The sequence below is a fragment of the Carlito syrichta genome, unplaced genomic scaffold (assembly GCF_000164805.1).
Source record: "Carlito syrichta isolate Samal-C Ts95f unplaced genomic scaffold, Tarsius_syrichta-2.0.1 Scaffold174586, whole genome shotgun sequence".
Taxonomy (NCBI): Eukaryota; Metazoa; Chordata; class Mammalia; order Primates; family Tarsiidae; genus Carlito; species Carlito syrichta.
This window is the reverse complement of record NW_007118682.1, coordinates 1-341: the sequence shown is the minus strand read 5'-3', so window position 1 is coordinate 341 and position 341 is coordinate 1. Positions and strand designations below refer to the sequence as shown.

The 341-nt window shown below is 73.3% G+C and overlaps 1 protein-coding gene across 1 annotated transcript; it reads left to right on the top strand.

Annotated features, from left to right (window-relative positions):
- Nucleotides 1-3: 3 nt before the first annotated feature.
- On the top strand, nucleotides 4-336 carry LOC110594960 (GRB2-associated and regulator of MAPK protein 2-like; the record flags this gene model as incomplete). The annotated part of the gene is made up of 1 exon (XM_021709333.1): nucleotides 4-336. A coding segment is annotated over one exon (333 nt), but the record flags the coding sequence as incomplete, so codon positions are not given.
- Between the last annotated feature and the right edge of the window lie 5 nt (nucleotides 337-341).

Below are 341 nucleotides of genomic sequence, written 5' to 3'. Positions count from 1 at the left end.
CAGATGCAGGAGGGCGAGCACACGGTGCGCGCCATCATCGAGCGCGTGCGGCTGCCGGTCAACGTGCGGGTGCCCAGCCGGCCGCCGCGCAACCCCTACGACCTGCACCCGGTGCGCGAGGGCCACTGCTACAAGCTGGTCAGCATCATCTCCAAGACGGTGGTGCTGGGGCTGGCGCTGCGCCGCGAGGGCCCGGCGCCGCTGCACTTCCTGCTGCTCACCGACACGCCGCGCTTCGCGCTGCCGCAGGGCCTGCTGGCCGGGGACCCGCGCGTCGAGCGCCTGGTGCGCGACAGCGCCTCCTACTGCCGCGAGCGCTTCGACCCCGACGAGTACTCCAC